This window comes from Stylophora pistillata, chromosome 7 (genome assembly GCF_964205215.1).
Source record: "Stylophora pistillata chromosome 7, jaStyPist1.2, whole genome shotgun sequence".
Classification (NCBI taxonomy): domain Eukaryota; kingdom Metazoa; phylum Cnidaria; class Anthozoa; order Scleractinia; family Pocilloporidae; genus Stylophora; species Stylophora pistillata.
Window position 1 is genome coordinate 12,610,946 of NC_142525.1, and position 26,370 is coordinate 12,637,315.

The 26,370-nt window shown below is 38.7% G+C and overlaps 1 protein-coding gene across 1 annotated transcript in view; it reads left to right on the forward strand.

Annotated features, from left to right (window-relative positions):
• Window positions 1-87: 87 nt before the first annotated feature.
• The window catches only part of LOC111341046 (uncharacterized), a 27,377-nt gene continuing 1,094 nt past the window's right edge, over window positions 88-26,370 (forward strand). The window contains 17 exon segments of the mRNA XM_088728029.1: window positions 88-239; window positions 8,151-8,446; window positions 8,448-8,541; window positions 9,244-9,609; window positions 19,261-19,407; window positions 19,410-19,526; window positions 20,042-20,278; window positions 20,722-20,822; window positions 21,242-21,297; window positions 21,600-21,811; window positions 22,301-22,468; window positions 22,661-22,691; window positions 23,262-23,422; window positions 24,118-24,418; window positions 24,789-24,952; window positions 25,221-25,400; window positions 25,794-25,906. Of these exon segments, the coding sequence (XP_088584155.1) occupies window positions 155-239; window positions 8,151-8,446; window positions 8,448-8,541; window positions 9,244-9,609; window positions 19,261-19,407; window positions 19,410-19,526; window positions 20,042-20,278; window positions 20,722-20,822; window positions 21,242-21,297; window positions 21,600-21,811; window positions 22,301-22,468; window positions 22,661-22,691; window positions 23,262-23,422; window positions 24,118-24,418; window positions 24,789-24,952; window positions 25,221-25,400; window positions 25,794-25,906 (2,829 nt within the window). The 5' untranslated portion in view covers window positions 88-154.

A 26,370-nucleotide genomic window follows, 5' to 3' on the forward strand; every position in this document is an offset into this window, starting at 1 on the left:
CTCCTCCCTTCCACTGGAATCTCATTCCTGCCAATGCTGCTTAACGCCGTGACGGTTGCCTGGTAGCTAAGCTGGCGTGATGCTACATGTGATACGCTGCGCGAAATTGAGGGTGATCTTTCGTCATCATATCCGTTTGTAAGCCTATAATAACATGGCTCCGTTGAAGACTGTTCTAGTCTTTGGAAAAGTTGGATTGGTTCAATGTCTTCTGTTGATTCTTTATTGTCAGCCTGTAGGTAAGCTGAGGTATTTTAATACTTTGTTTATCGCCAAACGTAATTTTCGTATCTGTAAATGTTTCGTTGCAGAGGCAATTGCGTGGATCTCTTTGAAACGCGAACCCGATACGGGAAATTAAAATTTCCCTTTCCTCACTCCGTTTCAAGAAATGGTCTATTGCTCCGACTCAACTTCTCACATTAAGTATTAGACAATATTCCTTTTGTTCTTTGTAGCGCCGAAAGACTTTGGCCGAAGCGACGCGAAAGAGTTCGTGACTAATCAGATTTTTTGTTGATATCGATAATTATAAAGGGCTGAAAGAAAGGTTCTCTAGATGAGACATCAATGTTAAACCTCACCACATTAAGTTGCCTTCTTCATCTTGTTCCCTTCCGTGCCTCACTAGGCTATTCCTTTCTAGCACAAGCTTCAAGGGAGATGACCTATTTTGTAAGAGAATACGGAGATGTCTATGTCAAATTGAAATCAATCAATCAACTTTATTTAACGAGGATAATACGAAAGAGAAGCGATGGCACTCTACAATTTTTGTTTTTTGTTTTTGATTTTGTTTTCGTTTCGTTAAGTTTAGTGTTTTTTCTTTTTTTTTTTCTTTTTTAATTTTCACTATATGTATAAATAAAAGATGCGTCTGTATGACCGGCAGCCGGACAGTTTTTTTCAAAATACCCCGTGTCCGGCAGTCAATTTTTTTTAATTCTCAAGTAATAATTGAAAATCCTCTTTTATATGGCTGAAAACTTCACTATTTCCACCGTAGTGCGATTTTTTGTGAGCTCGGCAACCGGTAACTCTGAAGCTCGCCGCGAGCCTCCTAGTCTCCTTCGCAGCCGCTCGGGCCGGAGTCACGCAACGCTCCCCGTCCCCACGCGCCGGACAGGAAATTGAAATACTCCGTGTCCGGCAGTCGAATATTTTCCCGAATACTAATTCATTCAGTCCACTCAATATATTCGAGCTATACTATCCTAGGCGATGCTTCTGTTGTTTACATGGCTAAAGAATACGATTACCATTGAAATATCAGTGTTTTGAAACTGCCGTGAATTGTAGTGTTTTTCACGAGCTTCCGGAGTCGAAATCGTAAATACTCCCTGTCCGGCAGTGAAATATTTCCCGAATATTAAGTCGATCTACTTAGTTTATTCGAGCTAAAACATCCTTGGCGATGCTGTTCTTGTTTGCATGGCTAAAGAGTACGATGACCACCGAAATACCTGTGTTTTCTGCTCCAAATGGCATTCACGAGATCCGGACACGAAATCGAATCGTAAATACTCCGTGTCCGGCATTAGATTTAGTTACAATTCACGGAAGTTTCAAAACACTGATATTTCGGTTGTAATCGTACTCTTTGCCATGTAAACAGCAATAACATCGCCTAGGATGGTATAACTCGAATATATTAAGTGGAATGACTTAATATTCGGGAAAATATTCGACTGCCGGACAAGGAGTATTTTCAATGTCAAGGAGTAATTCTTATCCGGAAGATCGCGGCGAGCTTCAAAGTTATAAATACCGGCATATCGGTGGCCGAGCTCACAAAAACTCACACTACGGTGGAAATAGTGAGGTTTTCAGCCATATAAAGAAGGATTTGTTATTATTAACTAGAATTAAAAAAAAAATAATAATTGGCGGGACGACAAGGAGTATTTTGAAAAAACTGTTCGGCTGCCGAACATATAGACACAGCCACAAATAAATCAACGCAACACACAGTCTTGAAAAATATTTGCTCAACAACAATAACAAAAACAAATCAAAGTGCTCTGTGAGCAAACTCGTGAATTGTCGACAGCATCTGAGATGACTTAAATTATTTTTTGGGTTATGTATAATGTTATTTGCATGGTTTAGGGAATTTTGTAGTTGACTGTCATATTTAGAGTACGAACGGTAGTTCAGAATTCGCGTTGACTCTGTTGGCTGAAGAGATATGATAAATTATTTCTCTAGTCAATAACTATTCAACGTAGTGACCTGCCAGTCCAAACGAGGGGGGTATTGCCTTCTCAATTCCTGAATCATCCAATACTTAGGCAATTGCCAAGGTATACTGATTTACAGTAAGTCAATTAGCCATTTTAAACTCAACAATATTTACTTCTCACTAAGAACGTGTTTTACATGTATTTGTTATGTGAACACCGACAAAAGTGACAGGAAAACTATAAGCGAGCTGAAACAGTGCAAGCATAAACTACAACAGAAGAGGAAAATGCTAAACGTGCATAAGTTTATAATTGTCGTGAGTAATTCATTACTGAACAATTATTTCCCAGTAAGCACGTGTCTTACAGGATTTATGTAAACAACGACAAAAGCAGACTTATTTGAAATGTACTTGAAACAGTGCAAGAATAAAATACATCAAAAATTACAAGAAAAATCTACGGCAGCCCAGAAGGCTCAACGCAAACAAAAAATATACTGCAGCAAATAGAAAATATACTGCAGCAGATAAAAAATATACCTCAACAAATAAAAAATATACTGCAGCAAATAAAAAATATACTGCAGCAAATAAAAAATATACTGCAGCAAATAAAAAAAAAAAAAAAAAAAAGTTCCGCAATATATAAGAAATGCAACGCAAAAAAAAAAAAAAAAATACTACAGCAAATAAAATATTCAACGCAAACAAAAAAAAAAAAAAGAAAAAAAAACACAGACAAAAAAAATTGGAACGCAATGCCAAGGAACATTGGGTAACAGTTCTTAGTTTCCCGCCAAAACAGCATGAACTGGAACTCGCTTTTGGTTATGGACGAAAGCGATCTGCGTAGGATTATAGAAGATTACTTTCATCAAGGGTATGGAAATAGAGTTATTGTCGATTTTTTAAAAGATTAGCATGGTGCTGTCATAAGTTTAGCAACTTTGAAAGGACGGCTAAGAGGATACGGCCTTCGAAGAAGAGGGTCATCTGTTGACGATCAACAGCTGAGGATCTTAATTCAAAGTGTAAGTTCAGGACCCGGGGAACTTCAGGGATATAGATCAGTATGGCATTCATTGCGAATAGAACATCATGTTCATGTTTCAAGACAACGTGTTGCCAACATTTTGAGAGAGTTGAATCCGCAAGGAGTTCAACAAAGAAGACGACGGCGTCTGAAAAGACGAAGATAGTTATTCGAACATATTATATTTTATTTGTTGAGGTATTATTTCTTTTCTTCTTTTAAAAGTCAGAAAGGGCCGTGGTTACGAAACCAAAGCAAAAAAGCGCCAAACCTGAAAATTTGAGTTTAGAAAAGAAAATATATTGTCAAGAATGAAAAATTTCTGGAGTTTGCCTAAACTTCAAAGTTGCCGACAGTCTGTTTTCTCCAATCATTTTCCCTTCAATCGCCATTTTGCCCTCTGTGAATCTCAGGGGTTCTTATTCGTTTGCAACATCCTCTGAGAAGGCGTGACATGGATTTACCACTCGAAAACTCGCTATATGATTTTTGAGAGATGTCCCCTCCACAAATGAGTTAATAGGATGTATATTCCGTTTAACGTGACTTGCATATCAATCGAACAATGTGCTGAAATCTCTAACTCTCAGAACTTTTATTGGACTGTTGCACCATGTACCGTAATTAATTTTATAGCCATGCGAAAGCGAAACTGCCACGCAAACACTGGACTTTAGTTCTTATTGAAAATAAAGCCCTTCACTTTAACCACAAATATGCAATTCACAAGCGCTATCGCAATTTTAATGTTTGTACGTGAAATCATGTTTGGTACAATCGTACAAAGCAATATTCTCTCAGGTGTCTCGTTAACACAGACCTCGAAAACGCAGACCGCAGACCACACACCTCGAAAGCTCACACCTCGAAAAACTTGTATACAGTGCGTAATCACCAGATTTATCTCTCTTCCTTTTGTTATTGATGTTATCAGACGAGATCTCGGAATTTCCGTTCTGCGAAAGCGAAACTGCCACCTACAAACACTGGACTTTAATTTATATTTAAAATACTGCGTTTACGATCCTCCACTGTTGAATTATTCGTGTACCTTTTTAGTCGACTTGTGTGTGCACTATCAGTTCACGTTTTCCTTTGCGATTGTGTTTACAGTATGTTATTACTTGTCAGTGATCTTATCATACGAGATCACAGAATTTCGCAATACACCGAAGTACCTAGTTAAGAATGTTTCTGTCGAAGAACTATCAGCCGATAGTTGCGGCTAAAGTCAAGGGCCGAGGAATGGAGTTCTGTGATCTCTTCTGATAACATCAATGTCAGTGACAAAAGAAAGATAGATAAATCTGGTAATTACACAGAGGAAAACTGATGGTTCACAAGTCGACTCAAAAGGCATACGCATAATAACCTATGCCTGACTGGTAACTCAGCAGTGGAGGATCGTAAACGCGATAGTTTCAATAAGAATTAAAGTCCAGTATTAACGTGGCAGTTTCGCTTTCGCATGGCTAGAAAATTAAAGAAACGCCGCGACCCAGCGCAAAATTTTGATGTAGGAGAAGTCAGTCGAAAACCCGAAGTAAAGTCGAAAGTTAGTCGAAAACGATCGAGTAAAAGCTCCATTAACCAGTAGTGTTTACAATTACAACCACCTACCACCCCTTCATGAGTAATAACACTCTTTCCCCATCCCTCCCTCAGTACTTGTCGACTGCACCCACCTCTCCCTGAGTAATAAAGGTGTACCCCCTTATAAAATCGTCGAAAAAGTCATCCGCCGCCAGCGCCGGACTGCTGTGCGGGAGGTCGAGAGTTCAATACCGGCCGGACCAACACTCAGGGTCTTAAAATTAATTGAGAAGAATATGCTTCCTTTCTTTAACATCAAGAAATGGTTAGATATTCTAGTCTTCTCGGATAGGGACGAATAAATGGAGGTCCCGTCTCCAACAGGGTTGGGGTAGGAGACGTTAATTTCCCACGCACGAGATTACTGTGTGGTGGATGTCCTCCCTGGGGTGGGTTGGGTGGGTAGGTGAAATCGTTACGGACTAAACACGGCTGCCAGAGGCGCCTGTCTGATTTCAACCTCAAAAATTGTAACTAAACACGTATGTTGTTTAGAGAAATAGAGACCTTTACCTTTACCTTTATCCAAAAAATGGTCCAAAAAATGGTTCAGAAAATAGTCCAGAAAATCGTACAAAGAATCGTCCAAAAAATCGTCCAGTCCAGTCTATATTTTACCCTATGCCCTAAATAGATGGCATCGTTCACAATTTTCAAAGTGTAATGTTTGCTGACGCTTTCGGGTTTTTTAAATGTTTATTTATGTTGTGGTTCTGCTTTCTGTTAGTGTTTCATTGTTGCCATAAATAGAGGAAAGCTTCAATGTAAACCACAACTTTTCTGTGCTCAGCACTGTAAATGCTTATGGAGCCTAACATGATTTTTTTTTACGTGTTACCAAGAAGAAAATTGATTACGTAACGCGCTTTATTTTCTCGCGAGTACCATGAACTCGCCCAAGGGAAGATTGAAGTCGGAAATGGTTCGTTGGCTTTTAAGAGCTTGACAACAATGTGTTGATAACGGCTTAAGATTATTGTTTGAGGTTTCCTACGTAATTTGAAATGTAAACTTTGCAATTATTTCTTAGCATCATTGTGGTCGGAAAAAAATTAAAACAATTTAGTTCTCTGACATCTTTAACGTCGACCACATTGTCGTTCGGAAAGATTATTTTGGCGCTTTGTCACAAAAGCGGAATGAAAGACATTTCGCCACCAGCAATGTTTTAATGTGTCTGCCTTTATTGTTTAGTTTGAAAAGATCCAAAGCTGTTCTTAATCACATTGATAAGAACTTCATAAAGGCACAAGGAACTGAATTGCTCTTTGTACTCAGAACCAAAGTAGACAAAGAAGTTTTCTATGTAAAAATTGTCCCTTCTTTCGAATTTTCAGAGCCGCAGTGAGTTTTTTATGAATTTTTGTTGGCTCCTTCGACAGCCTAAGGGCGAAAGACCATACAGAATACTGAGTGCTCTTAATTTCCACCTTAAAATGTCTTTATTTCAATTCATAGATTTATTAATTTATGCAAAGTCACACTCTAAGTGTGCCTAAACACAGGAAAACGGCTATTTTAATTTTACGTTCATAAAAGACACTTTGTCGTTATCCAAGTGTTCTAGAGTTGACTGGTTGCACTCAAGCGCAATCGAGACACCTTACAGACTGAGATAATCGCACGCGATAAACGTCGAATAACTTGCTTCCGTGACTCTTGCCGAAGCTCTTTAGTTTCAGACAAGTTGAATACAATGTCTTCACTTCTATTTGGATCCAACTTGAAAGGAAAAAAAACGTAAAGCAACAAAATCGCCAACCGAATCATTCTTCTGTCCAATAAAATTATTGTTGTCGCAAAGGAGAAGCCGATTGATTTTGTTTTGTTCTTAAAAGTGCAAAATGAGTCCTTGCTGATAGAAAGTGCTTTTCTTATCAACCTTTGTCCACCTTCCAACATTTTTTCAATAACGGCCTTATATTTCCCTTCATTCTTACGATTCTTTCTTTCATGTGGAGACTTAAAATTTAGAATTTTTTTTTATTATTGAAAATGATTAAGATTGCCGGACAGACAAAGCACCCCAAATTAGGGAAGGTCTTGTGGTAAGAAGTCAAATTGGACATGGCTCTCAAAATGGAAAATTAAATTATGGGCGTGCAGTGATGTTACGTAACATCATGAAAATGTCTGGTGTACTTTGCTAAACAAAAAGAAGGCAACTCATAGGTTAATAAATTAACTACCTCTTTATTAGACTCATAGAAAACAAAATAAGGCATTCTATAAATATCGTCAACGAATGTTTTAGCATGAACAACGAGATGAGACTCAATTACTTGCTAAACTTAATGATTGAATGTTGTTCAGTATAAATCCATTCTTGAAACTGAAATTCCTTATGTGAATTTCTTGAGTGAACGATCCGTTATATTTTTCGGAATGCTCTCACTGCTAATGTCAATTAAATCGCATTTGGCTGTTCATGCCGCTGAAACAGTTAAAACGAGTGTTTAGAGGGAAAAGAAAGGATGACTTTAGCACCGAGATATTCAGAGGCAATTCTTACTGTATCTGTCAGCTTGGCTAGCATAGCGCTGGGATGTCCTCTAGTTACTTTGTACCCTTAAACCTGCGGGAGTGACCAAGACAGAATTTCTCCTTGCAATGTCAATACAGTATCAAGCTAACAAGTGATGAATGAATTAATGAATGAAAAACTTTCTATGTGTCTATGTTTTTAGCTATAAGCTAATGGGGGACACAAAAAAATTTAAAAGTAAAATACATTTACATATGTAGATAATAGTTATTTACATTAGATAACTAAAAAGATTATAAAGTTATTTAGTTAAGTTTTAAATTTCAACAAGAGTTGAAAGGTCGACTTTTCTTATGTTCTTCTTGAACAAATTTAGAGTTTCTGACGTTCTTAGGTGTCTTGGTAACTTCGACCAAATGAGAGTTCCATATATTTAATAGAATTCCTACCAAATCTTAGAGTTTCGAATCTTGGCAGTTCGAAGTCACTGTTCCGTAAGTTATACTGAGTGTTCTTGATATTAAATAGGTCAGAAATATTCTCGAGTACGAGACTGTGCTTAACTTTAAACATCAGAGTGGAAATGTCTTGCATGCGCCGATTGTACAACATCGGTAGTTTGGCGCGATGAGAATAGAGAAAAATATCAATTAGGGCATTTTGAAGTAATTGATCCCATACCAAATTCTCCGAACTGACATTACAAGAATGATAACTGTATTACAGACAGTAAGAACGATTCTGAACTAATGAGACTGGGACTAAAAGGTTTGATTAGTAGGGTAACCCTCTAAGCAGGGTAACCGTTACCCTTCACTGTACAATGATTTACCAATGTCTTCAAAATGTGGTAGCTACTACAGTACTATGGACAAAACCAGTCCCACGTTGGAGCCAAAGGGATCCAAATGACATCAGGACAGTTGTTATTAACGTGTTGGAGGGCAGCACCAAGGTTCACCTGAGCTGGAATTACGCCCTGTCAGATGGCTCAGATCTAAGGACTACAACTTTTTCCATTAACGATGGTACTGGTTGGAATGATATTGGAGTTATATACCATTCTGACAATAGCACTGTGATATATGACAGAAATAATTACAAGACAAGATTTAATATCAGCGAAGGTGATGTGGCCACCCTGATACTAAAAAAAAGTGACTCAAAATGAACTAGCGATTTTCCAATGCAGGCTCTCCACGCTAAGAAACCCTTGGATCTACAGGATTCACGTGAATTTTACAAGTAAGTATCAGTTAGGCAATTTTGTGTAAAACTCCCGTCTTTTCCGTCACTTCATCGTTCTCGTTACTTCTGTTTACTTTCCTTTTTATTTCCTTCGTTTCATAAAAGGCAAGTTTATTTCTCATAAGTTTTATGATAGCCATCCAGAACTATGGTCTTTTGATAAAAATTGATGAAGTGGAACCTCGATTTAACGAACCTCTATATAACGAAGTCCTCGGTATAACGAACGATACTTCAGTTTCAGCCCGGCTAAAGTTACAGTAAAATGTATGCCACAGAACCTCGATATAACGAACCTAATATAACGAACCAATTTTCCCAGTCCCTGGCACTTCGTTAAATCGAGGCTCCATTGTATCCCCCTGTGTTATCTGGACTTCACCTCTGTGCCCAACTAGTCCAAGTTAATAAAGGGTGAAAGTTTCAAAAGAAACTGTGATGCTGCGTCGGTGGGGGTAACAAGGTAATTTGGTATATCAACTTAGCTGAAATTGTAAATTGGCTACCGTAACGAGTTAAAAAACTGACGTAAACTTTTTTTTATTGGGAGAAAATCTATTCATATTTTAGAGTGTGCGACGCGTCAGCCGCTGCGCCATTTTTAACCTCCGCTTGAAAGACGAAGAATTTTTCGCTGAATGTTGATAGATAAACTAAGACAACAATTGGTTCCTTTTTTTTTATTTCTCATTTCGTCAGAGCGACATCTCAACTGGGTGGAGCGGCCTTTATCTGTTGTTGTTGTTGAACGACACAACATCACCCTTCAGTGGACCTATATGAAAACACTTGGCATAGCCTCAACATTTCGAGAGGCAAAACTCATTGATCTTAGTCGCGGGGAAACAACCATTTTAGAGAAAGCGGTGACCACTTTGCCACATGTAAATGAAGCGTACAGACCTCGGTTTCACGTCGATTATATACAAGATACTAAAGCGTCCATAACCATTGTTGGTCTACAAAGATCAGACGGAGGAAGATATAGATTTGATGTTAAAACTCACAGGAAGGACATCGACCAACTTAACACGCTCTCCAGTATCATGGAACTCTCAGTTCAGTGTAAGTAGTGCCACAAACAGAAGCTGTGTCTGGTAAAAGGTAGCGTATGTCTCTAAAGCAAAGGTGTTTTTCTCAGTATAATTCCTTTGGGAAAAGTAAGTAAATATCACTACCATAGGCTGTATGCGATTATTAAGAGCTTTATAACCAAGGCATTTTATATTCTGATAGCTATCAGAACATTTCATACGTTGCAACCTCGCTGGGACGAATGATTTATTGATTTCTATTGTTCTCTTCATCAAATTTAGAGCACAACTTTTTTTAAAGAAACTTACCAAATTTGTTTTCGCCATCGTCACTGTTGTCGTGGAGAGGGTTCCAAAAATTTTTTCTTTATTTCAAACAACAAGCTGTTTTAGTATTTTTACCTTCAACGCTATTTGTATGTGTTAAATATTTCTCTTCTGCTATCCATTCTTCTAGGTTTTTTTTTTAATTTTCTTTTTTTTTTCCCTGTTAATAACAACCATTTGTTCTGTACACAATTTGGGTGATGTTTTAACCAGGATTATGAGATTTTTGAGTGATGGGGGCTGTGTTCTTATTTTCTATGTTGAATTGGGATGGATGCAAATGGTAAAGCAATGCGAGTGAACTTGACTATACCGAGGCCTTACTCGACCCGAAATACTGTTTATTTTTAGATGCGGCGAACATGACGAATGTGAGCGACCACCAAATTGTGCGAGAAGGATCTGTCCTTCAATTGTTCTGTCAAGCATCTGGCAATCCAGCCCCAAACATAACGTGGACCAAAGTGCCTGAAAATAGTGACCATTATGGTAAGGCGCTACTTCATGGATCCACTTGGAAATTTACAAGCATTAACAGAACAGCTTCTGGAAGCTACAACTGTACAGCCGACAATGGAATTGGATGTCCAATTTGGCGCGTAACAGAAGTCAATGTTACCTGTAAGTATTCAGTAACTTTTCGCTCAAATGATCGCTATAATATTCACAATGAAGGTCTCTTTCTTTCCCAACGCCTGCAGAAGAGAGACGTCCCATGGTTTATTATATATAATTAACGCTTGAGAGGATGGCTCATATATTTTACGACGCAGATCAAAACCATTCTCAATTCTATTTTTTAACTTCTAATTTTTGTTAGTGTTTTGTCTGAACTTACAGGCATTAGTCGATCGCGTGTCTGGATAGCCTGGGTCGAGGGAATCCTGAAATAGGAATGGTGGCGGTGACTACCTAAACAAAAATGGGGGACGCTAAATTGACCAATCAGAGCGCGCGCTTTGGTTATGTTATAACAAAAATTATCTTCAAAGTCAAGTGGCAACATTTCTTTTCGGTTTTAATTTATGGGTAAGGTATATCATAGAATATTGATAGTCTTGTATTGCTGTGATGTACTCTCCCCAGCTGTTGTAATTTTATAGATCCAGCCAAGGTCATCAAGCTTGCCAGTGAACATGAAGTTGCAGGAAAGAAAAGTGTAAATCTTCAATGCGAAGCCGAAGGAAATCCTCAGCCAGCTTACACGTGGTCCCCATGTGATCCACAGAACCAAGCATGCCACGAGAGCACACTAACTATTTCCAATGTTCTCTATGATGCCGTATACTCCTGCAATGTGGCAAATGGTTTGGGTAGTGATACAAGAAGGACCAACGTTGGTAAGTTGATACGGTTAAGTTCAGAGATGAGAAATTCTTCCTATAACACTTTTTTAATGACCTGATTCTGGGAAGTTCAAGACTAATATTTACAGCCCTTTATTGTTGTTATCGAAACCAATCCTAGCGTGGAATAAAGCAATCCCTTGTTGATAAAAAAAAAAAAAAAAAAAAAAAAAAAAATTAACTAGTTCAATGACGCCAAGTATGTCAAAGTAAGATTAAAACTTTAGGCAGGATTATTTTTGCATTTTTCTAGAAGTCATTATGATAGTTATGCCATTCTGGTAAGGCTTAGTGACACTGGAACAGCTGAACATGGCTTTTAGCTCGGTGGCTTACTTTTTCCTCATACATCTACCAGTGTTGCCTCTTCTGCTACATCACCATTTGAAATTAAAGTTGCTGTCTTTATTCATTAAACAGTCATAGTGGATACTGTGATAAATGCGTCACTTTTCATCAATGAACAATGTCATGGAGAAGCTTTGTCTGTATCTGTGTTACTGGAGAACCTTAAAGCGAAGGTAATCAAGCACAATTAACTTATAAAAACCGTCGGTAACGAATAATATTGTCACTCAAGCTTCCGTAGGAACGATCGAGTCTCAAAATGCAAGCCCTTCTTTTTCTCATGTGTTCGCCAACACTACGTCATGGTCTCAAGCGTTCCAAGAGGAGACGGGGGAAATTGGGAATAAGAATCCTGATAACTTGCTTACAGACGGTAGTTTGTCTTTTCAAGCGCCAGATTCAGCGCGTCCACTCTAGCAAAATGGTACTAGTATATCGGTGCATGGGTGGGGTTTTCATGGTATCATTTTGCCATTGCTTCTTGTAGATCGACGAAATATTTGAAAATGAAGAAGGATACACAAGCACGGAGTTGGCAAATTTCAGGTATGAAGGCTATATGAAAATTTAATAAGTTTTCCGAATTAGAAAGCGAGATGTCGCTCAGTAAAAACAATTTATCGCTCAGAGCAAACTGTTTTACGATCAGGGATTGACCGTATTTTCCAACTGCAAGAACAGTAGCTTCGCTTTGTATCGGTCTTATTATTGTATCGTTCAAATAACGTCGAGAACTCGCAATTCTACTTTAGCCAGCTAAGCGTCGGTCATCATTGATCTCATCAGTTGAAAAGTAGTTTGAAACTCTTTTTTCTTTTATTTTCCAAGGTGTCGGAGTGCGATTGTTGATTTAGCCTTGAAGTTTAATTCCTCTACCAAACAAGATAAAGTACTTACAATGCTGCGAGACTCTGCCAACAGTGGAGCGCTAAAAGAGTTTTGTGTGAGAGCCTCAGAGGTAGTGGCTTGGCGACCTAACAGTTCAACTTATAGCATCAAATGTATTCAAAGTAAGTGGCAATTCCTGAATAGTCTGTTTTACGAGACATGATGTCAGCAAGTTTCTGTAGATAGGAGGGCTTTTAAAACGTACAGTGTAAGCTGTGCTATACGTCTTCAGAAATTCGGACTATTGAGCCATTCGTATGGTAATTCACGTGATGGTACAATTGTCCTCCATACGCCATGATAAAAATCATGACAACATGGTTCGATCAATGCACTTAACATCATATTTAGATATTTTTTCATGTCTCCATATCACTATGATGTTAAGTCCTGAATTAATCTCGTTCCTGAAATCATAACTATGATTTAGTGCAATAATAAATCATAGATTTGAGCCTCGTGGGACGATTGCATCATTTCTATAGTCGTAACCAGGTTTTTTGGTGATATGAATCATAGTTACGATACTCATGGGATTGTTGAATCCCTTCTAGCATCATAACTATCATTTCCAGTGGTAATCATAAGTCATAGACATAATTCTTACAGGGCTTTTGAGCCACCTCTAGAATCATAACTATGATTTAAAGTGGAGATTATAAATTAGAGCCATGATTCTTACGGGACGTTCGAATCGTTTTTGATTTACGATGATATGAAACATAGCTATGATTCTTATAAGATTGCTGACGGGTATGTCTAGAATCATGACTATGATTCCCATTGACAGCATTAAATCGAGGACTCGATTCTAATGGGACTGTTGAATCATCACGAACATCATAACTGTAATTTGAAAATCGACCATTTATTCGGGATCAATGTGACTGTACCGAGAATTTTATTCAATCACCTCTTAAATTTCAAGATATTGCAGTTTGCATGTCCTCGTCAGTGCTTAACGCTTCACGTCTCGGAAACTCCCCACGTTCTTCGCTAAAATTCAACTCGATAGATCAGACGGGTCAAATCAGACAGATCGGTGCTATCAGACGAATAACAGGATAAACAGCAATGGCAAAGCAATCCCAAAACAGCAGAAATCGTCAAAAAACAAGACGAATATACAAGGAATGATTAAGTTTTATTGATCTAACGAGTAAAATGTTAATATTTCGGAATATGTAGTGTTTCAACTCGACCATATATTATTTCCCATACTATTCCAAGATTACAAGATTTATCTCTCTTCCTTTTGTTATCAAACGAGATCTCGGAATGCGTCGCGAAACTGAAACTAATTTCATTGACAGTGAGATAACAGATAAAAATAGACGTAAAGTAGTATAAATTGAATAAACAAAATAAAATAACTAGAAGAAAGAACACTTAAATTAATGAATGACCGGGTTGTATAAAATTTATGTCTTATTATATTTAATATTTTAAATGGTTATTTTTAGTATTAAGTACTAACCACACCCACGACTTTTACCCACACACACACCCACGACCCACGACTTGTACCCACGACCCACGACCCACGACAATTAGTCAAACTCGTGACCATTGAGTCATAGAGGCTGGTTTCGTGTTTATGTTATCGGATTTCACCCGTGAAAGTCATGTCTTTGTGGAGTTGAAATATAACACAAACATACTAGGGGATAATCTGTTTTATTTAACGGAATAAGGAAACCGAGAATAAACCAAAGCGGTAGGAGCTAGGAGCCGTCGATGATTCGAAATGACGACAATTTCGTCAAAATGCCATCTGTGTATGTATACATTAATTTAGGCGAAGATAAGGGTATAAAAGTCATGGATTCTTAAATTGTACAACCAAGATATGACACAATCCGCTGTCTGTATGGATCAATACAGAAAAAAAAGAGGGAAAACAAATGATTTCACACATTGGCGTGTCGAGTCTTCCGTGACTGGCGTTGTGTTACACGTGATTGTTGTCATGCTTTTAGCTTGAACACGACATGGTTTCCATGATCTGTCAGTTTTCTTCTCGCCTAACGGGCGAATTGTTATCGTGCGCAGGATGATATGTTCTCTAAAGAAAGGCTGATAGTTTCGAAAGAAACTGTTTGGGGCTGCGTCGGTGGGAGTAACGAAATAATTTGGATATATCAACAAAGTTGAAATGGTAAATTGGCCACCGTAACGATTACAAAAGCTGACGTTTCGAGCGTTAGCCCTTCGTCGGAGCGTTAGCCCTTCGCTCCGACGAAGGGCTAACGCTCGAAACGTCAGCTTTTGTAATCGTTACGGTGGCCAATTTACCATTTCAAATTTGTTGATATATCCAAATTATAAAGGTTCTCTAAATAGATGGCATCATTCATTATTTTCAAAGGCAGAGTGTAATGTTTGCTGACGCTTTCATGTTTTTTAAATGTTTATTTATGTTGTCGTTCTGCTTTCAATTAGTGTTGAATTGTTGCCATAGATAGAGGAAAGCTTCAATGTAAACCACAAGCTCTCTGTGCTCAGCACTGTAAGTACTTATTGAGCCTAACATGATTTTTTTTTACGTGTTACGAAGAAGAATACTGATTACTTAACGCGCTTCATTTTCTCGCGAGTACCATGCACTCGCCCAAGGGAAGATTGAAGTCGGAAATGGTTCATTGGCTTTTAATAAAAACTTCCTTTTGTCACTAAATTGTTATTTTGATGTTACCAACTGTGCAAGCTGTTAAGTAGTTATGGTACTAGTAAGACTAGAAAGTTTTGTGTAAATCGCAGTAAAGGATAAGGACTTAGTGGGGGAGGGTAGTTGTCAAAGCCTTGCAGGGCTTAATTTGGGATTAGAACACAAAGTGCAGGTAAGGGGGGTGGTCAGTTTCTAAATTATCAGGTTAGTGCAAAATGTTTTGGGCTCAACAAGACCAGTGCCGTGTGGCTAGCCCCCCCAGGGTTCTGGAGTGCAATGAGAATGCTGGTCACGCGACTTATGGATGCTCAAACCCTTACCCTAATACAAATCTAAATGAAGATACTGGAAAAAAGGTCAATGGAACTACCATGATTTCTGCAATCTCAGCCCTAACCATAGGTTTTAGTCGAGACTCGTCATAGCGGTTTCCTGAGGGTGTCAAATACCTTAGTCACGTGATGTCCAATATTCCCCTTAACCCTAGCCTTTGAATACAAAATAGCCCATATTTATTCAGTTGTAATTTGGCGATACAAACTTAGCCTCACTTCGTTGGTCCTTATATGGAGCATCCGTTACAATATTTGCGGCTTAGAGACACCATGGGCTCAGACCTTGGGGTCCCATGACCTAGAGCAACAGTTCATGTTTGGAAGCGCTTAAATCGATTCGGTTTCTCGCTTTTCTGGCCGTTTATAAGTGTTTTTCGAGCCATTTACTCTCTACAAAAGCCCTCAAGACGGCAACATTAAGCTGGATTGTGGGTAGAGGCAGGCCTCTGAAGGAAAACAGAGGTGAGAGATGGTTTCATGTTGAGTGGACCGCCAACAATGCTTTACTGCCAGCTTGGCGAGTTCACAAGTGAAGTTGTCTCTTGGGCCTATCTGTGGATGGCTTTCAGAACCTACCAAGGCTACTTGGCCAAGTTTTGACCGGTAAAAATTTCAATCGATGCGATATTTTGCTGGTAGGACTGGATGGCCCGGCACTTATAATAATTCTTTGAAATGGCAATGATAGTAGTTGCCTTTTCGAGTTATGGCGGAATTACCCAGAATTATTTTCGGGCATGAACAAGGCAACGATTGTGTTCGCGACACTGGCTTTCATCAAATGGAGAAACAAGGGCTGGCAGATAAAGTGAGAAGGAATTTTCTTGCCAAACTCCAAGATCTGGCCCTGAGGTGTGATTTGAAGGCAAAATTTTGATTTTTTTAGCAATTTTTTTATCTTAAAAGATCGACATGTTTTTGGTGTTGCTCTTGGAGCAAACTGCTGGACTTTGGGATTTGTTGCCATACGAACGGTTCACTGCAATGAAAATCAGGAATCATTGTGGGCGTTTTAGGTTGCGATAGGTGTCACATCAACGAGCCGTTGCAATTCACACACTTACATAATATTGTGTCTTAAGTTCGACAAGAAACAAGTATCAAGAGTAGTAACGGTATTATCTGGACATATGTGTTCACTTCGTATGCAAAGGGTTAAGAGCTTGACAACAATGTGTTGATAACGGCTTAAGATTATTGTTTGAGGTTTCCTACGTTAGCATCATTGTGGTCGGAAAAAAATTAAATACAATTTAGTTCTCAGACATCTTAACGTTGACCACATTGTCTTCCGGAACGATTATTTTGGCGCTCTATCACAAAAGCGGAATGGAAACGACATTTCTCAAAAGACATGGCTCAGATCTAAGGACAACAACTTTTTCCATTAACAATGGTACCGGTTGGAATGATATTGGAGTTATATACCATTCTGACACTAGCACTGCGATAGATGGCAAAAATAATTACAAGACAAGATTTAATATCAGAGAAGGTGATGTGGCCACCCTGATATTACAAAAAAGTGACTGAAAGTGAACGAGCGATTTTCCAGTGCAAGCTCTCCACGCTAAGAAACTCGGACCTACAAAATTCACGTGAATTATACAAGTAAGTATCAATAGGCAATTTTGTGGAACGCCTATTATTGTATCCGACACATGTGTAAAACTCCAGTCTTGTCCGTCACTTTCTCGTTCTCGTTACTTTTGTTTACTTTCCATTTTATTGCCTTCGTTTCATAAAAGGCAAGTTTACTACTTTTATAAGTTTTATAATAGCCATCCTCAGCTATGGCCATTTGACAAAAATTGATGTAGCGGAACCTGGATTTAACGAACCTCTATATAACGAAGTCCACGGTATAACGAACGATACTTCAGTTTCAGCCCGGCTAAAGAAATAGTAAAATGTATGCCTCGGAACCTCGATATAACGAACCCAATATAACGAACCAATTTCCCCAGTCCCTGGTATTTCATTAAATCGAGACTACACTGTATCCACTTGCGTTATCTGGACTTCACCTCTGTGCTCAACTAGTCCCAAGTTAATAAAGGGTGAAAGTTTCTAAAGAAACTGTGTTGCTGCGCCGGTGGGGTAACAGGGTAATTTGGTATATCAACTAAGCTAAAGTTGTGAATTGGCCACCGTAGAGAGTTGAAACGCTGATGTTTCGAGCGTTAGCCGTTCGTCAGAGCGAATGGAGGAATTGCGGGTTGTGTGTGGGTTTATATGCAGAAAGTGGAGCTACGCTATTGGTGGAAGCATGGCGACCAGAAAAACACAACTAAATTATTAGAATGAAAAACGTTCGTTGATACCTATAGGATTAAGAGTGCCGATTTTAAAGGTAAACTTTTGTTTAAGAGTTTTGCAGCTTTCTGAGCTACCTAAATGCAAGGAAAGACCGCAGATTGCCATATGTTGCTTAGAATGATTAGGTATATTAAAGTTTCTAGCGACTGGTTTTGATGCATCCTTGTCATTCCCTTCTACGTCGTGAAAGTGTTCTCGGAATCGTTAACCTAGTCGTCTTCCTTTTTCGCCGATGCATATCTTTTTACAATAAGTGCAAGTTATGCAATAGATGACGTTGGCGGAGGTGCACGTGAAGTGATCAGTGATCTTGATGGATCGTTTGGATCGTCCCGACAAATGTTCATTATCTCAATTCCTGTAGAGTCAGTGAGTTTCGATTAGAAGTGTAGGTGACTTTAAAAGCAGAGCCATTTACAATCACCGATTTAAGGTGTACGGGTCAGACGAATTAATTCAGAATTGACAATTTTGGGTTACTTTTTGGTCAGAGCGCCATCTGAACTGGGTGGAGTGACCGTTGTCGGTTGTTGGTGTTAAACAACACAACGTCACCTTTCAGTGGACTTATATAAAAACACTTGGCGTAGCTTCAACATTTCGAGAGGCAAAACTCATTGATCTTAGTCGCGGGGAAACAACCATTTTAGAGAAAGCGGTAACCACTGCGCCACATGTAAATGAAGTGTACAGACCTGGGTTTCACGTGGATTATATACAAGATACTAAAGCGTCCATAACCATTGTTGGTCTACAAAGATCAGACAGGGGAAGATATAGATTTCATGTTAAAACCCACAGGAAGGACATCGACCATTTTCACACGCTCTCCAGTATCAAGGAACTCTCAGTGCAGTGTAAGTAATGTCACAAACAAAAGCTGTGTCTGTTCTTGTAAAAGGCAGCTTATATCTCTTAAAACCATTTTCTTTTTGTTTGTTTCTTAGTATAATGCTCATCACAACCACTGTATGTACGTTACAACTTCAGAGGGACAGATTGTCAGCATTTTGATTATCGTTATCATTTTTTCGTCACCATCATCGTAATCGTTATCGACATCATTATCGTTATTGTTGTCGTTTCGTCGTCATTTTCACTATTCTCAACATTCTTTCGCTGTTTTAGACAAAAGCCATTTAGGTTGTTTCGCCTTCAATTCTCTTTTGCATTATTTTTTTTTTGGTTAATTCTTTGTCTTTCCCCTACAAAAAGATGAGAACTTTAACATTCAAGGTGATACTTGACGCCTTTGCACTATGACTTAAGGATCATTGCATTTATAGGTAGCTTTTGCCAGACACATAACTCTCTCTTGTGGTGTTCTTTCATTTCTTTCGTTAAATTAGCGCGGTTGCAACTTGTAAAACAATGCGTGGATTTGACTTTCACAAGAGTTTACTCGTTCTCTCTATACTTTTCCCACTCAGTTAAATGTGTGTTATTTTCAGATGCGGCGAACTCGACCAATGTTAGCGACCACCAAACTTTGCAAGAAGGATACTACCTTTAACTGTTCTGTCAAGCCTCTGGCAATCCAACCCCAAATATAACATGGACCAAAGTGCTTGAAAACAGTAACGATAGTAGAGTGCTGCATCAGGAACCAATTGGAATTTAGTAAAAATTAACAGAACTTTTTCGGGAATATACAACTGTACAGCTGACAATGGAATTGGAAATCTCATGTGGCGTCTAATAAAAGTCAATGTTACCTGTAAGTGTATCATACCTTGTCACCGCTATAAATGGCACCAAGAATTTTAATTTCCGCTGTATTTTTCCATCTCCCAAAACGACTGGTAAAGAAAAGTATCCCTAGGTTCACGCTCCAGAAGTATGAGTGATATATATATGTTTCAGAGTGTATTTCAAAAACCTGATTTGAGTTTAACCTCAAACTGTATTTCAGAATTTTGTTTAAACCTGAAGAAATTAGGTTGTTATGTTGAAAAGTCAATCGGGTGAAAGAAGTTTTGTAAAGAACTCTTGTTAGCGTCTAGGAACGAGGTTTTGACATGGATAGAAAAGATCATTAGCGTAACTGAAAAAGTTGCGTAACATTCTAAAGCTACGAGCAATGTTTAAGACAAGTGGTTTAAGACAGGTGGCCAGGTTTGCTGTAATCTTGTTTCCTACAAAAGTTCGCTAACGTTGGCAATTCTTCCCATCAGGAGACGCCGGCTGCAATATGTTATTTTTTACTCTTCTCTGTTTTTTTTTATTACTTAGATCCTGCTAAAGTTGTTAAGCTTTTTAGTGAACATCAAGTTGCAGTACAGGGAGGTGTATCTCTTCACTGCGAAGCCGATGGAAATCCTCGGCCTGCTTACACGTGGTCTCCATGTGATCCACACACCCAAGCATGCCACCAGAGCACACTAAATATTTCCAACGTTTTCAATGAGGCTGTATACTCCTGCAATGTAGCAAATATTTTGGGTAATGATACAAAAAAGACCAAAGTTGGTAGGTTGAATTTAATGATGCTAACTTAGGGGTTTTTCATAGTTTCTTTCGTGACAATTTAAGAACAACTTGATTCGTTTCCATTAGTATAACTATGACCACTGTACGCAACTTGCTCTTACACGAACTTAAACCTGTTCTTCACATGCAAATAATAACCAACAGGTAAGGAAACTTGAATTATTCCAGACCAAGCATTACCAAAGTATGATGAAATATGTAAGAGTTCACTGAATCACTGTTAGTCATATCTTCCTTTGTGGAAACCTATAAGTCATCATGCTAACCATACCGTACTGTCGAAGCTCAGGAAGGCTGCTTAATCTTTCCCGATTTTATCTGCGAGAAAAACCTCGTGAGACTTCCGTTGTCGCCCCAGTGATGTCTCCAGTGAAATAGCGCCTTTTTTAGACTAATTTTGCTGCTTTGGTTTTCTTAAACAGTCATAGCGGGCACTGTGATAAATTTGACACTCTTCATCATTGAACAGTGTCCTCAAGAAACTTTATCTGAGTCCGCGTTGTGAAAGAACCTTAAACAAAAGGTAATTACTATACCAGGTACGCATGAGACGCAACCATACGCGTGAATAAATATATCTTTTAAGACGTTTTTTTGTTCAGTATCGCAGAGTATTTTTACGAGTTCTGCCGTATTTTGACGAACCCGTAGGGCGAGTCAAAATACAAATATGATTCAAATTGTCCGCCATTTGTTTTTTTTTTCGTAACTACAGTCCAATTCTTCGCTTGCGCGATACGAGAAAACCTGTTTAACCGGTACTCTACAATAGACAAGTACAAATACCGCGTGATATTTGTACTGGTCTCTGGCGTTATTTGTACTCGTCTAGGTATAGTTGGATAGTAAATTCATTTAATCGTCAGAACTGTGCTTCTTAAGTGTCGATACACACATGGGATCCGCACTGCATAATTTTGCTTTCGATTTCGTGTCTTGTAGATTAAAGACGTATTAAAAAATGAAGGACACACAAGCACAGAATTAACAAGTTACAGGTATGGACGCTAAACGTATTATTAGCTGGGTAAACTGTTCTGCATGTTTCTTGAAGAAAGGTGTTGATGGGGACTTAATGTGAGTACAATGACTGGAACTCCATATCCTACTCTCTAGAATAGGTGTGCCATTTATTTAAGTCCCCTCCGTGCTGGACATATTACAAAGAAGATACGAGCGACTGGGCCTAAGACCTATCGTCATTACTCTGAAAAATTAGAACGTCTCAGGACTTACGGCTGGTCTCGCAGGTAGACAAACTGTTTGAAATGTTTGTTTTTGCAGTAACTAACCCGCCTAGGTGTGGTAGTATGATTGTTGATTTAGCTTTGATGTTCAATTCCTCTGTGAAAGAAGAGAGGGTACTTTCAATACTACAAGATTCGGCAGAGAATGGAGAACTGAAAGACTTGGGGGTGAAAGCCTCCGAAATAGTAGGTCGGCGACCTGGAAGGCCAACTGAAGCACCTAAAAGCTCAACATAAAGCATTAAAAGTACTGAGAGTTGTACATGTAAGTACCAATGAAAAGCAAGTATATGACCAGGACTAGCCCTGGACAACAGATACTGCTGTAAGTTTACGTTATTCCTGACTTTTCACATATATGTGGTATGTGGAAATGTTTTAATCAGTTTTTAGAATGGATAACGTACAATTACAAATAAATCGATGCTATTGTTGTTCTGAGGAGGAGCATCGATTTTTTAGGCAATGCAAGCTCCTGACAATTGGCCAGATTATTCTGAAGTATGGCCAAGAATATCGATAAAAAGACTGCACGATGTACGATTTTTTTCTGCTAGTTATTTTTATGGCAAAATAGAAACCAAGAAAAACAGCCATTTAAAGCCTTGACTAGTTGACTTCTTTAAGCATTTCGATTTGCTTGACTTATGAAGACAAATTCGTTGGCCAGTTAATCAAAGCTTGTGTATGTATTAAATCGATAAAGGACACTTAAGTAAGGGTCATTTCATTTTTTCCTGCCTCCTTTCCTCAGTATCTGCTATACCTTCCGAATACCCTGCTCAGACGGAAGGTGACGATGGTCTTTAGGACTGGATGATTGCTGTTATTGCCTCTGTTTCCGGTCTTGTCCTCCTTTTTATCGTTATTTTCTTACTTTGTTGGATCAACAAGACTCATAAAAAGAAGAATAGCTCCGGAGGTAAAAAAATGTCAAGTTTGTAATATCCTCTTTTATATACAACTGACACACCGTGAACTTCTTGCCGAATGTCTTCAGTTGTTCTTTTATGGATGTTAAACGATGTAACATAGCTAAATCTGATGATAGTGACGGGTCTCATGTCATGTCATGTCAACAATACTGATGTATTTATTTTTGCTCTCTATTAAGATGGAAACGTTGACATGTCGACGACTTCAAGGTAAATTTTTCTTTTTTTTTCTATTACGATACTTTTCATACGAAACAGCGCTTTTAAATCTACTCAGGTTTTTTACAGATGAAGTGAAATTGGTTGCAGTATCTGATCGATGAGTTTGATCGATTCTTAAGACGTGCACCAAATCGCGGTAACTACATCGCTCTTGTCACAAACAACTGCTGCTGTAACTGTCGCTTCTTATTTGAGTAAAAAATGATTACGTTTGTGTAACTCTTAATTAGTGATCAAACATCAAACAGATCGCTAAGAGATGGAAAGTATGTCCGGGCCGCAGGGCTAGAGTGAAATTTGCGGCATTAGATGGGTGTTTTTCCCAATTTTCGAAGGCAAATTTCATTAGGTTAGGAGGATTACACCGATAAAAATGCGCTTTAGGTTATGTTAGTATCATGGTGATTTACTTTCTACAAATTGACGTTGGCAGAATGCAATGTTCGATGTCAACCATTGTAGGTATTTGAAACTGTAGGTATTTGAAACTGTAGAAAGCCTTTTGGTCAAATCAAACATTCTCCAGGTTTTGTGATGGGACCTTTTTTTCCTGTTTAGTTATGTAAAGAGTGGCCCCCATCATTCCGATAAGCCTTACTACAGCAGGGAATCTATTGAAGATGATCCATTTATTGCTGCGTCCACTCATTCCCTGAATTCAGTCGATAGAAGAGACAGGAAGAGAGATTCTAGCGTCAACTATGGATACCAACCAGACGGTAGAGAACTTAGACTTTTAGCAAACACTCTTGCTCCATATGATGCCTTATTCAGCTCATCATAGACAATTTTCATGATAATGTTTTCTTAGGAGCATGACTCAAATTGCAGTCATGTTTTATTTCGTTTTCTGAGGTGTGGAGTGAGTTGGGCTGGAGATGAGATGTTAGCTCACTGAAGTTATCCCCTCATTCTGCCCTTCCCCACCTCCAATGCTTCGTCAGGTTTCCTTGACTATTCACAGGTTGTTCAGTGGTGCTCATGTACAGAACTTCATGGAGAGGGGTACTGCGTGAAAAACATGTCGGGGCTTAGAATTCAATACAGGTACCCAGACTATACTTTGAACCCGAACCAGTTGATCCGGTTGCCAACATTCTATGTTTTTCTTTTTTCACTCCTTTCTCGCATGCCTAATGTGAACAAAAAAATTGGTCCGCCTAATGAAGTCTCTTCACCAACACTCTGGTAAACACACAAATCCGGTTGGTGTTGATGATAACGATGATGATGATGTAGTCTTTAAATATTGATTACACAACAACATATACCTGCAAGAAACGTGAAAGGTGTACAAAAATTTATCACTTAAGAGAAAACTAGTTATAATCTAAATGAAACCAAAAAGACATCTGTTGAAAAAAGTTCGCTTAAAACATTCCCTACGAATGTATGTTCTTTTCATCTTTCTCAGATTCTTATCAACCACAAGGTGAAATGCTGCTAAAATCAGGCACTCGTCTCCCTAAGAATGACCGTCTTACTCAAAGTACCTGAGAGCTTGATGTGACCTCCACATATTTAGCTCAGGGACCACAGCGAGATTGCAGTACACTTCCCTCTCACCACAGACCACCCTCTTATGAGGAAGCCTCGAAACAGAAAGATAGAATGATGATGACAGAACCAAGGCCAAGTAGATCCACAGGCGGCAGGCAGAGGCAACGGCAAAGGCCCTCGGAAGAGAGATGTCTATCGCTATTTATTACATTCATGTACATTTTATAAGTACAACCATTCATGCAACTCTCCCTTCCAGGACCACTTTATTTTATTGCGACGTAATAAGCGGCGTTGTTCCTCCATGCTGTGCTGTGTAGTGCTTTGTTATACTTTGCTATGTTGTGTCGTGCTCAGATCAGTTGTGTTCTGCTGTGTCGCGCTTTCTTGTGCTGTGCTTGGTTGGGCTGTGGTAGGATTTACCAGTGTAAGCCAACTTTTTTACACCGAGACTCCCGTTAATCCTTGATCGCCCCTTCCCACTTGCCTTCTCTCTTTTTCCTTCACGGACTTTAGAACAACATCTAGCATTTCTGGGAATCTTTAATGCCTATGTCGAGTTCTGATTATTATATTTTTATACAGGGCGGGAGAAGCCAGTGTAGCACCAAGTGAAATGAGGTCCAATCAAGACGAACATAGAGATACCATTAAGAAAGGGCCGCTTAATCTAACGGCAATTTATGCCTTGCCAGACAAGAAAAAGAAATTAAATTAACGAAGTCCTGAATCCATCGGAGCGGCTCTTGGTATGATAAATTGAAAACAAACAAGTAATAAGATTAAATTGAAAATTAAATATCGTAGTAGTGCTGCTAGTATGGCTTTCCATTCAAAGGTGTAAGGTCTTCTCATATTCATTAAAAATTTTCCTCCCCTTGATTTTATTTCCTTTTACACCCTTTTTTTTCTTGGGTAACCTTACTAAAAAAATTCCATAAGGAACTTAAGTTGTTCTCATGTTGATTGCGAAATCGGATTCATGATCTTTTCCACAATATTTTATTTCTTGGCTAGACTCATCCCAAGCAAATCCTACGAAGGAAGAACCTACTAAAGGACCAATTCTACAAAACCCTGTAAATTTGGACCTGGGTGACTCCACCTGTGTATGTTCGAATGAGGAGCCAAGGAACCTAATTATCCCCATCGAAATGTTACCTAACAACCGCCCAACGCCCAAAAGTGACGACACAGGTGGGCAAATAAATGTTGGATCAATTGATGTCGATCGAAGAACTGAAAAAAACTGAGAGGGTCGCGAGCGAAACTCTTTCATCTGGAAAGATCTTGTGATTACCTCTGGTGTCATCACTTAAAGAGATCTTTTCCATATCCCATTGTTTCTCCCCTAGAGTCTCTTGCAGTCGTGTTGAGGGCTCATGACCAAGAACGTTCAAATCGTGCAAGTATCATGGGTACTTATGACTCAAGAATGGTGCAATTACATTTAGCACCACTCCTGCATTTACATCCATTTCTGACAGTATAACAACAAAGACTTTGCATTATAACTCACTGAATGTTATTTTCTTGTTTGAACCTTCACAAATGAAAACTTTACTTACAGCTAGTGTTTTGTACACACAGAAAATGGAAAATCAGAGCCTTTGTCACCGCTTCATTTAACTTTGGAAAAACTACAACGTCCACGGAATAGTTCAAGCGGTGCTGAACGTTATCAGCCGGAGCGGAGTAAACTGGTAAAGTTCATGGAAAGAGATTTTTTCTTTATTCCAGACGTGAATTTGCAACTGCTCTCTTCAAAATATTCGTACAATCTGAACAACTGAGTGACGTCTTCTTCATGAACTGTTATAATGCGTTACACATAATCACCCTGGCGTTTTCCTTAAAAAAATTGAATTTTGATTAACCGGTTTCCTGTAAATGTGCATATTGAAGAACCCTTATCAAACTTGCAAGAAGGTCTAACGCATTAAGGTCTACACCAAAAAACGAGATGTTGATTCTCCAACAAAGAACGACAAAGCTCGGATATATGATGTTTGGATATAAATATACGAGCTAAACAAGAGGAAAGAAAGTCTAATTATTTTTTTTCGCCCACTACATAAAAACCGTGCATTCGGCTGATCAATTTCTTTAGTGCATGGACGAGAGGGGACACGATTACATTTGTACAAATTCAGCTCATGAAACATGG